This window comes from Schistocerca gregaria, chromosome 11 (assembly GCF_023897955.1).
Source record: "Schistocerca gregaria isolate iqSchGreg1 chromosome 11, iqSchGreg1.2, whole genome shotgun sequence".
Lineage (NCBI taxonomy): Eukaryota > Metazoa > Arthropoda > Insecta > Orthoptera > Acrididae > Schistocerca > Schistocerca gregaria.
Window position 1 is genome coordinate 106,367,429 of NC_064930.1, and position 14,286 is coordinate 106,381,714.

Genomic DNA, 14,286 nt, shown 5'->3' on the forward strand with positions numbered 1-14,286 from the left:
CGTCAGTCTCATTACTTTATTGTCGCACCTCGTATATAAAACTATTCTGGATGTTCAAAGTTCAAATAATATGAATGTCGATGCAGCAAAAGTCACTGATATTCTCCAGGTCCAGCTATACTTCACGGTGGGCAGAGTGCATTCCACCCTGACAAACATTCAAAACGCGGTGGGTCTAGTACGGCTCATCGTTGCTGTTGTTCATATCGATCCTGCTCTACAAACCATGGTGACCAGATCGGTGAATTTCCCACCACATGATGTCACTCCATACATGACATTTATGATTAACTAATCGTGGGCTGCAACGAGGAGTGACATGTCTGCTAATTTTCTTACTGAAACTTCTTGGCAGATTAAAACTGTGTGCCGGACCGAGGCTCGAACTCGGGACCTTTGCCTTTCGCGGGCAAGTGTTCTGCCAACTGAGCTATCCAAGAATGACTCACACCCCGTCCTCACAGCTTCAATTACGCCAGTACCTCGTATCCTACTTTCCGGACTTCACAGAAGCTCTCCTGCACGAAAGACAAAGGTCCCGAGTTCGAGTCTCGGTCGGGCACACAGTTTTAATCTGCCAGGAAGTTTCATATCAGCACACACTCCGCTGCAGAGTGAAAATATACTAATTTTCGTATCACATGTGTGCATAATAGACATATGAGCAAATTATCAAAAGATGATACCCTGTCTATTTTTATTTGTGGTCATGGGATCTATGTGCGTGATATGACAGTGTATCACAGTGTGTGATCACTGGTGTTGGCCATTACCTACTCAAGGTACATCGAGAACCTGTAGATGTATGGGATGCAACAGTTATGTTAATATACTATAATTATCTGTCAAATGGAGTCATTATTCTATCACGGCCTTCAGTAATTATCCTGTTTCTCTCTGCGTGACAATGGTTACACAATCAATGGCAAATCGCTGCCTGGCGGACCTTCACTGCTCGCCAGGAGCAGATCCGGCAGCTACAACACCTTCTGCTGGATCGACTGCAACTCACGACCCCATGAATTTCCTAGTCTGTTATCAGGTTTTGATGTCATCACAGTCGTGAATTGTTATACTTAGCCTGCCTTCTGCAAGCAATAACAGTGTGAAAAAGTAATTGCACAGTAAGCATATCAAGACACCTCATTAATATGAAGTAAGTTAAGTTATGAGGTGATGTTTAAAGCTTTCCTGGCGTACTGATTGTTCCATAAAAACACGGGAAAACTGCCGGATATTAGTAACGTCCTGCCACGATATTTCGGCGCTGAGACTTCTGGCCATCTTCAGATGAGTGCCGCTGTAGTAGTACTGGCCAGTACGCTTTGTTTCTTTGTTTGTTTGTTTTCTTTATTGTATTTCAATTCCCCATCGGGGCGGGCTGCCAGCAGCATATGCGCTGCTCTTCAGCCGAAGGACATAGAACAAACAATAGAAGACATTTAAAAATAACAAAGGAGAAAATATGGTGGACATAGATATAAAAAAGGGGGAACATCATGGAAGGCAATAGACAAAAAACGGGGTGACTGTAAAATGGAGATAAAAAACTGTTTAAAAGTAGCACACACAAAAAGCCACACACTGCGACAATTAAAAGAACACAAGGCACGGTATGACTGGAGCACAAAAGTAGCGACGGATGGCATAGCACAGAACGTAACACTGACGGCGAACCTCAAGGCAGTACACAATTAAAATCACACCTCTTAACGCACAGGAGAAACGGCACTAAACACGACACTCATGTGGTGATGTGGCACACTGACGATGATCAAAACAGAGGATCTGCCAGGCGCTAGGAGATGAGGGGAGGGAGGGAAAGAGATGGGGGAGATGAGCGGGGGGCGCGCTGAAGAGGGCCAGGTAGGGAGGGATGTGGGAAGGAAAGAGGCAAGTACGGGGTGCAGGGTCTCAGGGGAGGGGTGGGATGGCGGAAAACCCTACCTGGGAGGAGGAGGGAAGAGGAAAAAGGGGGCCCTGGGGAGGCGGAGGGGGAACAAGGCCAGGTTATAGTTGGAAGGAAGGGTAGATGTCACGGCAAAGTTCGTCATCCGGGATGGGGAGGCTTTGGAAATTGCCCTGATGAAGGAGATGGAGGGTGTGGACGTGGAGAGAGGGAGGGATACAGGGATACAGCGATAGAGGCGCGGCAACGGGCGGGGGGGTGGAGAGGAAGGAGGAAACCAGAGGGTGGGGCTGATCAAGCCTGGACAACGTAAAGGATGTGGAGATATTGGAGGAAAAGAAGGATGAGGTCATACAGGAGGTGTGTGGGGGAGGGAAGGCAGATACAAAAGGCAAGGCAGAGTGCGTGGTGTCTGAGGATTTGGAGGGCCTTGTAAAAGCAGGTGGTGGCTGAGATCCAGGCAACGCTGGCATAACAGAGGATAGGACAGATGAGCGATTTGTAGGAGTGGAGGATGGTAGAAGGATGCAATCCCCATGTCCGGCCAGACAGTAGTTTCAGAAGGCGGAGGCGGGAATGGACTTTCCGCTGGACGGTCTGGAGATGAGGCTCCAGGTGAGGCGTCGGTAGAGGGTGAGGCCAAGGTATCTCAAGGTGGGGGTGAGCTGGATGGGACGACCAAAAAGGGTGAGGTAGAAGTCATGGAGGCGAAAGGAGGCGAGTACGCGCTGAGCTCCGCTATTTAAAGCCGTACTGAGGTGACACTGCGCATGTGCTGCTCAGCGTGCGTGTTCATAACGGCTGCGTGCGCTGCGCCTCGCGCCCTCCACTGTGATAGCCTGACGTATCGCTGTCGGGTCGATTTCCATCTTTATGCAGATAACAATTTAGACTACGAAGTTTCTCTATAACAGGATTCCAAGCAGAGTTCAGCTGATAACCGCTATCTGGATTGGTGAGAGTCTCGTTGTCAGACAATCGTATTTCCACAGATTCCTTGGTAATCGAGCTGCAAAAGTTTGATGTATGGGCCAGAATTTTTTGTGTCGTCGTAATTCATGGAATGGTCTGTGGAAATACAATGTTCAGCGATTGCGTACTTGGTGGGTTGGAGAAGGTGAGTATGTCTTTGGTGTTCTACAATGTGTTCCTTCTCTAAACCCTCGCACGAACAAAAAAAGGGCTGACATCGAAATAAGTGTCTGAGGAATAGAAAAGCGCTGAAATCACTCAACAGAGGAAAGTCCACTGGACCTGATGGGATACCAATTCGATTTTGCACAGAGTACGTGAAACAACTTAACCCCTTCCAACAGCCGTGTACTGCAAGTCTCTAGACGAACGAAAGGTTCCAAATGATTGGAAAAGAGCACAGGTAGTCCCAGATTTCAAGAAGGGCCGGCGAGCAGATGCGCAAAAACTATAGTCTTATATCTCTAACATCGATCTGTTGTAGAATTTTAGAACATGTTTTTTTCTCGCGTATCATGTCATTTCTGGAAACCCAGAATCTACTCTGCAGGAATCAACATGGATTCCGGAAACAGTAATCGTGTGAGACCCAACTTGCTATATTTGTTCATTAGACCCAGAAAATGTTAGATACAGGCTCCGAGGTAGATGCCATTTTCCTTGACTTCCAGAAGGCGTTCGATACAGTCCCGCACTGTCGCCTGATAAACAACGTAAGAGCCTACGGAATATCAGACCAGCTGTGTGGCTGGATTGAAGACTTTTTAGCAAACAGAACACAGCATGTTGTTATCAGTGGAGAGACGTCTACAGACGTTAAAGTAACCTCTGGCGTGGCACAGGGGAGTGTTATGGGACCATTGCTTTTCACAATATATATAAATGACCCAGTAGATAGTGTCGGAAGTTCCGAGCAGCTTTTCGCGAATGATGCTGTAGTATACAGAGAAGTTGCAGCATTAGAAAATTGCAGCGAAATGCAGGAAGATCTGCAGCGGATAGGCACTTGGTGCAGGGAGTGGCAACTGACCCTTAACATAGACAAATGTAACGTATTGCGAATACATAGAAAGAAGGATCCTTTATTGTATGATTATATGATAGCGCAAAATCACTGGTAGCAGTTACTTCTGTAAAATATCTGGGAGTATGTGTACGGAACGATTTGAAGTTGAATGACCGTATAAAATTAATTGTTGGTAAGGCGGGTGCCAGGTTGAGATTCATTGGGAGAGTCCTTAGAAAATGTAGTCCGTCAACAAAGGAGGTGGCTTACAAAACACTCGTTCGGCGTATACTGGAGTATTGCTCATCAGTGTGGGATCCGTACCAGTTCGGGTTGACAGAGGAGATAGAGAAGATCGAAAGAAAAGCGGCGCATTTCGTCACAGGGTTATTTGGTAAGCGTGATAGCATTACGGAGATGTTTAGCAAACTCGAGTGGCAGATTCTGCAAGAGAGGCGCTCTGCAGCGCGGTGTAGCTTGCTGTCCAGGTTTCGAGAGGGTGCGTTTCTGGATGAGGTATCGAATATATTGCTTCCCCCTACTTATACGTCCCTAGGATATCACGAGTGTAAAATTAGAGAGATTCGAGCGTGCACGGAGGCTTTCCGGCAGTCGCTCTTCCCGCGAACCACACGCGACTGGAACAGGAAAGGGAGGTAATGACAGTGGCACGTAAAGTGCCCTCCGCCTCACACCGTTGGGTGGCTTGCGGAGTATAAATGTCGATGTAGATGTAATGTGCAGATGCAATGATTCACGGTGTAGTCACGTACAACGTGCCAGACTGTAGCATTCGTGAACAAATTCTCGAACATTCTGATCCTACTTCGAAACAAGTGTTACAAATTATTGAACATCAGGACTCGTCAGATAGTGCCGTGAAAAACTGAGATAACTCCCATTTGCAGTGCAATGCAAAGTGGCAAACAGGTTCTGCCTCGCGACTGACGACCACACGCAAACAGCCCGCTGCAACGTGGACACAGTAAACGAGTCTCAGCAAGGGAGTCAGCTGTGGCTGCTTTCCCTTCATGGAACACAACATGCTTTTCTTGTAAAAAGCCACGTCATGTACAGTCTGTGTGCTTGCAATAGGAAAAGAACTCTACCCAAGTCACTCTCTTATGCTTGGAGCACCTTGACACTCGGTGAATGTACTTTTTTCTAAACTGGCTACCAATACTAGTAATGAATAAATTCATGATGTGCCTTCACCCCCAAGTGCTATGGAATGACAACCTAACAAACTGTTTGTGAACTTAGTCACTGTTGGATACTGTGTATGACTTCAGTTAGACACTCACCCGTCTGTTGCATTGTCTCATGAACATTTAGGCTTGCCACAGCTGACACAATCTTGCAACTCGTGTATAATGCTCAGGACATTCCAGTGATTGGTACATGCAGTTTGTCTGCCGTTTTCCAGTCTCACACCAGAACACTAACATTTACAATTTTGCATTCATGCGAGTGTGAAAATATTTTTGGGTTAGATTAATTTGATTTGTTTGGTCTTCATATTTAGGGCAATGTACTTTTGTTTCTGCCTTCACAAAAAAAAAAAAAAACATTACACTTTCCCAAGGCACAAGAATGTAAACATTACGTACAAAACTTGTACAAATTATGAACAATAAATATTCAAGCTAAGGAGACTATGTGGGCAATTGGGGACTTTGGACAGGGACAAATTAAAATCTAAAGTAACAACTGGAAAATCAAAACAACAAAAAATATACAAAACAAAATAAGCAAGAAACAAAAGTACAGCATTATTCTGAGAAATGGAAAACCAACACAAAATTAATGGTAACCAGCTGGTATTGAAAACGCTATTTGAGCTCTGTATCAATTTTAAAGGACCTTAACTTCACCATCAGAGGAAGACTGAGTCTCTCTCTCTCTCAAACCATGGAATGCACTATATTGACCACAACAAATTATCATGACGACAGTTCCACATGTAACTATAGGACAAAACCTTCATAAAACTCATTAGCATCAGGTACATGACATCTAGAATATTCTTCCATTACCCCAAAATTTTGTAAAAATTAATATTTGATTCATTAATACCCAATTATTAAATACAGAGAAATATTAATGAAGGATCCATTTTCCAAAAATTACATATGAGATTAGAAAAAATAACTCAACAAGAGAATTAAACAAATGATCAATATATTACATCACTACGACATGAAAAACAGACATTATTTCCTAAAGGAATTAGAACACCACATGAAAATTTTGTATTAGAAAGGAAAATTTATTTAGATTTAATTCAACATTCACGTAAACTGACCACTGAATTTGCATGTTACTAGACCACCCAAAAATGCCATGTGTTCTGGGGTAAAGTCATCATCTAGTATGCCAGATCCACTAGAAAATTTTATTTACTATAACTTATGCCTATAAACTTAAATTACAATCTTACTATGTGATACTAACTACTTACTGAGAGTATTATCTTCCAAATTTTCAAAAGTTTGCTTTCTGGGTACAGGTCTTATATATATATAGTAAATGTTATGGGAATTGCTTTAGTCATATGTGACTCAGATCATTTATGTTGTTCATATTTTTATAATCAAAGTAATTTCTACAGATTTGCTTGGTTGTAGCCTGAAAACATGTTCTTTTTCATATTTGCTACCAATCTCTGTTAGCTCCTTATCTTTCAAATGAAACCTGTACTTATTGTAAAGTTAATTATTTTTCTGCATTTATTTGAAGAATACCTAAAATCCGAAGGCACCCCTTAGGCTTGTCATGAGTCCTTATGACATCTTCATTAAACTATTGTACACTTACTTGTAAAAATAAATGTCAATTGTTTTATCATTTTGATTTGTGCAGTTGAACACTGAGCACTCTTTATTTATGTTTAGTTTATATTTCGCTAGACAAACTGCAGAGAAAATTTAAATGTTTTACAAAATAAAGCAGTTCACTTTCCACATTTGCGACAATAGACTGGCTCCAGAATGAGATCACTTTTCCACGAAAGACAAAGGTCCTGAGTTCAAGCCTCAGCCCGACACACAATTTTAATATGGCAGCAAGTTTTTATAGACTGGCCCCGCTCAATGTTTTCACCATTGTGGAGATGGCAGCTGAGTTAATATTGCTTGCCTCAAAAACCCCTGTGTTGTGGTCTTCAGTCCTGAGACTGGTTTGATGCAGCTCTCCATGCTACTCTATCCAGTGCAAGCTTCTTCATCTCCCAGTAACTTCTGCAGCCTACATCCTTCTGAATCTGCTTAGTGTATTCATCTCTCGGTCTCCCTCTACGATTTTTACCCTCCACGCTGCCCTCCAATACTAAATTGGTGATCCCTTGATGCCTCATAACACGTCCTACCACCCGATCCCTTCTTCTAGTCAAGTTGTTCCACAAACTCCTCTTCTCCCCAATTCTATTCAGTACCTCCTCATTAGTTACGTGATCTATACATCTAATCTTCAGCATTTATCTGTAGCACCACATTCTCCTCTTGTCTAAACTATTTATCGTCCATGTTTCACTTCCATACATGGCTACACTCCATACTGACACTTAAATCTATACTGGATGTTAACAAATTTCTCTTCTCCAGAAACGCTTTCCTTGCCATTGCCAGTCTACATTTTATATCCTCTCTCCTTCGACCATCATCAGTTACTTTGCTCCCGAAATAGCAAAACTCCTTTACTACTTTAATTGTCTCATTGCCTAATCTAATCCCTCAGCATCACCAGACTTAATTATAGAACATTCCATTATCCTCGTTTTGCTTTTCTTGATGTTCATCTTATATCCTCCATTCAAGACACTGTCCATTTCATTCAACTGCTTTTCCAAGTACTTTGCTGTCTCTGACAGAATTTCAATGTCATCGGCGAACCTCAAAGATTTTATTTCTTCTCCATGAATTTTAATACCTACTCCGAATTTTTCTGTAACAAAACATGATTGCATAAATGGTCTCTAGCATGGAAACCATGCATTTCCGGACGTAAGTTCACTAGACTTTTTTGTTCAGTATCTTTTCATTGATCAATCCCTAGACTTTGTACACCCTGTGTGTGTGTGTGTGTGTGTGTGTGTGTGTGTGAGAGAGAGAGAGAGAGAGAGAGAGATAAAATACAGACGACATGAACAGGAAGAAAACCAATCCCCATTCCTTACACACATGCTGTTGTACCATGAAGAAGAACAACCCAAGACCAAAAATTGAGGTACTTTATTAATGTCTTCAAAGCTGTGTGCCTATGGACTGTTCAGTTCTTTCTGAGCGTAGTGAGTGGTTGTCTTTACTTTTACTAACTTGAAAACTGATTTGTAGATGTTTGTGTTTGAACACAAGAAAATTTGAAAAAGGAGAAAAAACGTTCTTGTTTGTTCTTCCATAATCAACAACAAAGTGCTACTTTTTAAAATGTGTTCAAGCAGAACAGAGACACAAGAGTGAAGTTAGTAGGCAATGGCTGGCAACACACCTGGAGAAGTCTGCACGGCCCCCAGTGGCAGCTATCTCCCACACCTTGTCGAAGCCTCCTGCATCAATGGAACCTTTAATACTGACCAGGAACACTGCTGCGAACATTAATAGAGACTGAGAACAGAAAAATTCCGGTCATCCGAGCAATCCTACTGGAGCAGGTGGTGGAGGAGGGGGTGGTTTGGTGAGGGGGGGGGGGGAGGGGAAGAGAACAAGGCTGTAGCAGAAGGAGCCAGAAGGGTTCACAAGTCATACGGATCACGTTAGTAATGGACAAAAGAGGGTCGAAGGGCATCTTTGACAGGATCCCCGAGGACATAAGGAACAACAACAACACAATCAGGAAAAGAGTCATGGGATGGTGGGCGGTTGCTGTGGCCTCACAATAATTCATCCCCACCATTCATGAATGTGTTATCAGAAGAACAAGTGTCGTTAAGTTGGTGTAAGTGCTGGGATATCATCCACGCACATACAATGTAGCAGGCTAACTATAGTAGGCTGCAACCTAGATGCCAACGCCTAAAACAATTTCGCAAGAGTTCTGTCTTTGTTTTAATGCCATTGTGTGGTTTCCCTTGTAAGAACAACCATTGGCACCCGATTACGTTTTTATTTTGGCATGTATATATGACGGTGGTATCTGTTCTTTCAGACATGTCGGTGACCATGCAGCTCATTAGAATGACATTACAATTAAATGAACACCCTGAGATGCATACAGGAGTTGATCCATGGGGACAGTTGAAAATGTGTGCCCCGACCGGGACTCGAACCTGGAATCTCCTGCTTACATGGCAGACGCTCCATCCATGTGAGCCACCAAGGACACAGAGGACAGTGTCACTGCAGGGACTTACCCCTGGCACGCCACCCATGAGACCCACATTCGCAACTTATTGTCCCGCACTATATTCATAGTGCCCTGCCCATCATACTCAGTACTCGTGGCTTTCCGAAACAACAGATGCCATCTTCACATATACAGGGTAATCCATTGATCGTGGCTGGGCCAAATATCTCACGAAATAAGCGTCAAACGAAAGAACTACAAAAAAAACGAAACTCGTCTAGCTTGAAGAGGGATACCAAATGGTGGTTGGCCAGCTAGATGGCGCTGCCATAGGTCAAACGGAAATCAACTGCGTTTACTCTTAATAGGAACCCCCATTTTTATTACATATTCGTGTAGTATGTAAAGAAATATGAATGCTTTAGTTGGAGCACTTTTTTCGCTTTGTGATAGATGCTGCTGTAACAGTCACAAACATATGGCTCACAATTTTAGATGAACAGTTGGTAACAGGTAGGTCTGTTACATTAAAATACAGAACGTAGGTACGTTTGAACATTTTATTTCCGTTGTTCCAGTGTGATACATTTCTGAGAACGCATGCTGTTACAGCCTGATTAGCTGTAAATACCACATTAATGCAATAAATGCTCAAAATGATGTCCGTCAACCTGAATGCATTTGCCAATACGTGTAACGACATTCCTCTCAACAGCGAGTAGTTCGCCTTCCGTAATGTTCGCACATGCATTTACAATTCGCTCACACATGTTTTCAGGCGTTGTCGGTGGATCACGATAGCAAATATCCTTCAACTTCCCCCTCAGAAAGAAATCCGGGGACGCCAGATCCGGTGAACGTGCGGGTCACGGTATAGTGCTTCGACGACCAATCCACCTGTCAAGAAATATGCTATTCAATACCGCTTCAACCGTACGCGAGCTATGTGCCTGACATCCATCATGTTGGAAGTACATCGCCATTCTGTCATGCAGTAAAACATCTTGTAGTAATATCGGTAGAACATTACGTAGGAAATCAGCATACACTGCACCATTTAGATTGCCATCGATAAAATGCGGGCCAATTATCCTTCCTCCCATAATGCCGCACCATACATTAACCCGCCAAGGTCGCTGATGGTCCACTTGTCGCAGCCACATGGATTTTCCGTTGCCCAATAGTGCATATTATGCCGGTTTGCGTTACCGCTGTTGGTGAATGACGCTTCGTCGCTAAATAGAACAGGTGCAAAAAATCTGTCATTGTCCCGTAATTTCTCTTGTGCCCCGTGGCAGAACTGTACACGACGTTCAAAGTCGTCGCCATGCAATTCCTGGTGTATAGAAATACGGTATGGGTGCAATCGATTTTGATGTAGCATTCTCGACATCGACGTTTTTGAGATTCCCGATTCTCGCGCAATTTGTCTGCTGTTGATGTGCGGCTTAGCCGCGACAGCAGCTAAAACACCTACTTGGACATCATCATTTGTTGCAGGTGGCACATGTGGCGGAACACTTCCTATTTCCATAAATAACGTAACTATCCGGCGAACGGTCCGGACACTTTCATGGTGTCGCCCAGGATACACGCCCGTTTGATCACAATATCCATACATCAACACGATATCGACCTTTTCCGCAATTGGTAAACGGTCCATTTTAACACGGGTAATGTATCACGAAGCAAATACCGTCCACACTGGCGGATTGTTACGTGATACCACGTACTTACACGTTTGTGACTATTACAGCGCCATCTATAACAAAGCGAAAAAAGTGGTCCAACTAAAACATTTATATTTGTTTACGTACTACACGAATAAGTAATAAAAATTGCGGGTACCTACTTTTAAAAAGCGTAGTTGATATCCGTTTGACCTATGGCAGCGCCATCTAGCGGGCCAACCATAGCGCCATCTGGTCTCCCCCTTCAAGCTAGACGAGTTTCGTTCTTTGTAGTCTTTTTCTTTTTTATTTGACGCTTATTTCGTGAGATATTTGGCCCGGTCACGATCAATGGACCACCCCGTATATAGTGAAGGCTCACCGGCCAATTGACCATCTTCTTATGTGTGGATGCACAAATCGTGCCGAAGTCGGCGGTAAGGCCGCAAGTAATGTGTATGGTGTGCAGCGGCACAATGAATATGGTGCGGGACAATAAGTTGCGAATGTGGGAGGCGTTCGAGAGATAAGTCCCTGCAGTCGCACTATCCTCTGTGCCCTCGGTGTCTCAGATGGATGGAGCGTCTGCCATGTAAGCAGGGGATCCCAGGTTCGAGTCCTGGGCAGGTCACACATTTTCAACTGTCCCCGTTGACTTATATCGACGCCTGTATGCAGCTCAGGGTATTCATTTCATTGTGATTTCATTCTGACATGTGCCATTTATAATACATTTATGTTACTACGTTGCTGACATGAAGATGGTCGCTTGACCAACTCTTTGGTAGTATCATGATGCCATTCTTCAAACATGTATTTTGGCTTTTGGCGTTTCATTACCATACTACAGAGGTGGAGCACGTTCGTGAGTGAGGAAACAACTTATGTGTGAGAGCTAAAACAGTATTTCCTTAATGAAGCTAGCACTCTCATTTACACTACTGGCCATTAAAATTGCTACGCCAAGAACAACTGCAGATGATAAACGGGTATTCATTGCACAAATATATTATACTAGAACTGACATGTGATTACATTTTGATGCAATTTGTGTGCATGGATCCTGGGAAATCAGAACCCAGAACAACCACCTTTGGCCGTAATAACGGCCTCGATACGCCTGGGCATTGAGTCAGAGCTTGGATGGCGTGTACAGGTACAGCTGGTCATGCAGCTTACACACGACTCCATAGTTCATGAAGAGTAGTGACTGGCGTATTGTGACGAGTCAGTTGCTCGGCCACCATTGACCAGACGTTCTCAGTTGGTGAGAGATCTGGAGAATGTGCTGACCAGGGCAGCAATCGAACATTTCCTGTATCCAGAAAGGCCCGTAGAGGATCTGCAAGATGCGTTCGTGCATTATCCTGCTGGAATGTAGAGTTTCGCAGGGATCGAATGAAGGGTAGAGCCACGTGTCGCAACACATCTGAAATGTAACGTCCACCAAAGTGCCGTCAATGCGAAGAAGAGGTGACCGAGACGTGTAACCAGTGGCACCCCATACCATCACGCTGGGTGATACGCCAGTATGGCGATGACGAATACACGCTTCCAATGTACGTTCACCGTGATGTCGCTAAACACGGATGCGACCGTGTTGATGCTGTCAACAGCACCTGGATTGTTTCGAAAAAATGACGTTTTGCCATTCGTGCACCCAGGTTCCTCGTTGAGTAGGCCGACACCATCGCAGGTGCTCCTGTCTGATGCAGCGTCAAGGGTAACCGCAGCCACGGTCGCCGAGCTGATAGTCTGTGCTGCTGCAAACGTCGTCGAACTGTTGGTGCAGATGGTTGTTGTCTTGCAAACGTCCCCATCTGTTGACTCAGGGATCGAGACGTGGCTGCACGATCCGTTACAGCCGTGCGGATAAGATGCCTGTCATCTCGACTGGTAATGATACGAGGCCGTTGGGATACAACAAGGCGTTCCGTATTACCCTCCTGAACCCACCGATTCCGTATTCTGCTAACAGTCAGTGGATCTCGACCGACGCGAGCAGCAATGTCGCGATAGGATATACTGCAGTCGCTATAGGCTACAATCCGACCTTTATCAACGTCGGAAACGTGATGGTACGCAGTTACACGAGGCATCACAACAACGCCGGACAACTGCTGTTTGCGTATGAGAAATCGGTCGGAAACTTTCCTCATGTCAGCACGTTGCAGGTGTCGCCACCGGCGTCAACCTTGTGTGAATGCTCTGAAAGGCCAATCATTTGCATTTCACAGCGTCTTCTCCAATTTCGCGTCTGCGGCACGTCATCTTGGTGGTGTTGCAATTTTAATGGCCAGTAGTGTACTAGTGCGGTATTCACCTAGTGGGACGTGGAAAACCGCCTAAAAGCCACATCCAGTCCAGGGTGGCCGGCCGCTGCATTCGCCCCCCCCCCCTCTTCCCCCCTAGTCGGTAATCCATCGGGCGGATTAGATGGACAGGCAGGAGCTACAGCCTGTGTGTTAGGTGCAGGTGGCGGGGCAAGGACAGGGCGCGAGCTGGCGAGCAGCTGCCAGAGGGACAGAGACTCACCTGGAAGACGTCGGTGACGACGACGGCCTTCATGCCGCCGATGGTGGAGTAGAAGGTGCAGATGAGCCCCACGGCCAGGATGGAGGCGTTCTCGTCCAGGCCTGTGGTCGCGCGGATGGCGAGAGCGGGCGCGTACAGTACGATACCCATGTAGAGGACCATCTGCAGCGAGAAGGCGACGCTCGCGCACAGCCGGGCCGCCACGCCGAAGCGCATCTCCAGGTACTGCAAAAGCGTGGGCTGTTTGGGTTTTCCTATTGGTAACGCCACGTAGCGCTCTGTACGAAAATCACTGGCTTTGCTGTGCGCAGTCCGTGGCTGGTCTTGCATTGTTGTCTGCCATTGCAGTGTTGGGCAGCTGGCAGCGCGTTAGAGATGGGTCGAACTCGTTCATTCACGCGAACTACTTCATTCATGAATGAGATTTTCACTCTGCAGCGGAGTGTGCGCTGATATGAAACTTCCTGGCAGATTAAAACTGTGTGCCCGACCGAGACTCGAACTCGGGAACTTTGCCTTTCGCGGGCAAGTGCTCTACCAACTGAGCTACCGAAGCACGACTCACGCCCGGTACTCACAGCTTTACTTCTGCCAGTACCTCGTCTCCTACCTTCCAAACTTTACAGAAGCTCTCCTGCCAGACATGCAGAACTAGCACTCCTGAAAGAAAGGATATTGCGGAGACATGGCTTAGCCACAGCCTGGGGGATGTTTCCAGAATGAGATTTTCACTCTGCAGCGGAGTGTGCGCTGATATGAAACTTCCTGGCAGATTAAAACTGTGAGCCCGACCGAGACTCGAACTCGGGACCTTCATTCATGCCGGCCGCGGTCGTCTCGCGGTTCTAGGCGCGCAGTCCGGAACCGCGCGACTGCTACGGTCGCAGGTTCGAATCCTGCCTCGGGCATGGATG

At 45.4% G+C, this 14,286-nt stretch overlaps 1 protein-coding gene across 2 annotated transcripts in view; it reads right to left on the reverse strand.

Moving 5' to 3' along the window:
- LOC126295354 (putative sodium-dependent multivitamin transporter) overlaps positions 1-14,286 on the reverse strand; it is a 308,018-nt gene that overhangs the window by 61,804 nt on the left and 231,928 nt on the right. For both annotated transcript variants that reach the window (XM_049987826.1, XM_049987825.1), the window contains exons 4-5: positions 13,373-13,597; positions 8,373-8,488 (exon numbers count right to left, since the gene is read on the reverse strand). In XM_049987826.1, coding sequence (XP_049843783.1) covers positions 8,373-8,488; positions 13,373-13,597 — 341 coding nt within the window. The remainder of the gene's footprint in view (positions 1-8,372; positions 8,489-13,372; positions 13,598-14,286) is intronic.